Source organism: Notothenia rossii, assembly GCF_949606895.1.
Source record: "Notothenia rossii genome assembly, chromosome: 9".
NCBI lineage: Eukaryota > Metazoa > Chordata > Actinopteri > Perciformes > Nototheniidae > Notothenia > Notothenia rossii.
Genome location: NC_136907.1, coordinates 291,108 through 293,607, shown reverse-complemented (window position 1 = coordinate 293,607; position 2,500 = coordinate 291,108). Strand labels below are relative to the sequence as shown.

At 48.2% G+C, this 2,500-nt stretch overlaps 1 protein-coding gene across 1 annotated transcript in view; it reads left to right on the top strand.

Annotated features, from left to right (window-relative positions):
* Positions 1-2,500, top strand: part of chm (CHM Rab escort protein) — a 20,366-nt gene that overhangs the window by 13,729 nt on the left and 4,137 nt on the right. Inside the window, exons 14-15 of the mRNA XM_079647153.1 lie at positions 512-575; positions 1,062-1,155. Coding sequence (XP_079503279.1) covers positions 512-575; positions 1,062-1,155 — 158 coding nt within the window. The remainder of the gene's footprint in view (positions 1-511; positions 576-1,061; positions 1,156-2,500) is intronic.

The window sequence follows — 2,500 nt, the reverse complement described above, 5'->3', positions numbered from 1 at the left end:
ATCGTTTAAACTAAGGAAGTAGCGTATTTCCTATACCGATAGCAGCACCGTTTGTCCAGCGGCTTAACGGTGTACCAATACCGTCCAATCAGGTACCGGTACTGACTTAGTACCGGTTCTCGATACCCATCCCGATTCAGGACTCATAATGCTGACTCAGGGTTCAGGACTCATGATGCTGACTCAGGGTTCAGGACTCATAATGCTGACTCAGGGTTCAGGACTCATAATGCTGACTCAGGTCAGGGTTCAGGACTCATAATGCTGACTCAGGGTTCAGGACTCATAATGCTGACTCAGGGTTCAGGACTCATAATGCTGACTCAGGGTTCAGGACTCATAATGCTGACTCAGGGTTCAGGACTCATAATGCTGACTCAGGTCAGGGTTCAGGACTCATAATGCTGACTCAGGGTTCAGGACTCATAATGCTGACTCAGGGTTCAGGACTCATAATGCTGACTCAGGGTTCAGGACTCATCGTGTGTGTGTCTTTATGCCTTGTCTGCAGGTTCCTCTCCAGAGCAGTGTTGATAACAGATGGATCCATCCTGCCCACGGACTCAGAGCAGCAGGTAACTCACCTTTAACCCGGGTTAGCATTACAGACTCACAGCCAGGTGTTCTGTTGTTGTGAGTCGGTCCTGCTGTGAGATAACCCTTATTAGGTTGGGCGTTTTATTGAAAGTCTTTCCTTTGTGTGAGATCAGAGGTCGGAGGGGGTCGTATTCTCATCAGAGTGCATCGTCCTTCAGCCTCAGACAGATTAAAACATCAGAACAGAAGTCAGACAAAACGTCTCATTACTGAAGACACACACACACACACACACACACACACACACACACACACACACACACACACACACACACACACACACACACACACACACAGCCACCCCCCCACACACACACTCCTCACTAATTAGGTGTGAGTTAAACATTGAAGTATTGTATTATGAATTAATGAGGTTAGTCAGAGTATTATGATGCTGCATAGATGTGATGTGTGTGTATGTGGGTTTGTGTCTTCAGTAATACGATGACCTGTCTCTCTCTCAGGTCTCCTTGGTTACGGTTCCTCCAGCAGCAGGGGGGCCGGCGGTGAAGATGGTGGAGCTGAGTCCGTCCACCATGACCTGCAGCGCAGGGACCTGTGAGAGAGACATATAATATATATAAACATCATGTGATCGTGCTGTAGTTCCTTTATAGCCCAACATTAGCCTCCTTTAGCTTAGCGGTGGTGACGTGAAGTCATGTGACCGTGCTGTAGTTCCTTTATAGCCCAACATTAGCCTCCTTTAGCTTAGCGGTGGTGACGTGAAGTCATGTGACCGTGCTGTAGTTCCTTTATAGCCCAACATTAGCCACCTTTAGCTTAGCGGTGGTGACGTGAAGTCATGTGACCGTGCTGTAGTTCCTTTATAGCCCAACATTAGCCACCTTTAGCTTAGCGGTGGTGACGTGAAGTCATGTGACCGTGCTGTAGTTCCTTTATAGCCCAACATTAGCTCTTTAGCTTAGCAGTGGTGACGTGAAGTCATGTGACCGTGCTGTAGTTCCTTTATAGCCCAACATTAGCCTCCTTTAGCTTAGCGGTGGTGACGTGAAGTCATGTGACCGTGCTGTAGTTCCTTTATAGCCCAACATTAGCCTCCTTTAGCTTAGCGGTGGTGAAGTGAAGTCATGTGACCGTGCTGTAGTTCCTTTATAGCCCAACATTAGCCTCCTTTAGCTTAGCGGAGGTGACGTGAAGTCATGTGACCGTGCTGTAGTTCCTTTATAGCCCAACATTAGCCTCCTTTAGCTTAGCGGTGGTGACGTGAAGTCATGTGACTGTGCTGTAGTTCCTTTATAGCCCAACATTAGCCTCCTTTAGCTTAGCGGTGGTGGCGTGAAGTCATGTGACCGTGCTGTAGTTCCTTTATAGCCCAACATTAGCCTCCTTTAGCTTAGCGGTGGTGACGTGAAGTCATGTGACCGTGCTGTAGTTCCTTTATAGCCCAACATTAGCCTCCTTTAGCTTAGCGGTGGTGACGTGAAGTCATGTGACCGTAGTGTAGTTCCTTTATAGCCCAACATTAGCCTCCTTTAGCTTAGCGGTGGTGACGTGAAGTCATGTGACCGTGCTGTAGTTCCTTTATAGCCCAACATTAGCCTCCTTTAGCTTAGCGGTGGTGACGTGAAGTCATGTGACCGTGCTGTAGTTCCTTTATAGCCCAACATTAGCCTCCTTTAGCTTAGCGGTGGTGACGTGAAGTCATGTGACCGTGCTGTAGTTCCTTTATAGCCCAACATTAGCCTCCTTTAGCTTAGCGGTGGTGACGTGAAGTCATGTGACCGTGCTGTAGTTCCTTTATAGCCCAACATTAGCCTCCTTTAGCTTAGCGGGGGTGACGTGAAGTCATGTGACCGTGCTGTAGTTCCTTTATAGCCCAACATTAGCCTCCTTTAGCTTAGCGGTGGTGACGTGAAGTGATGTGACCGTGCTGTAGTTC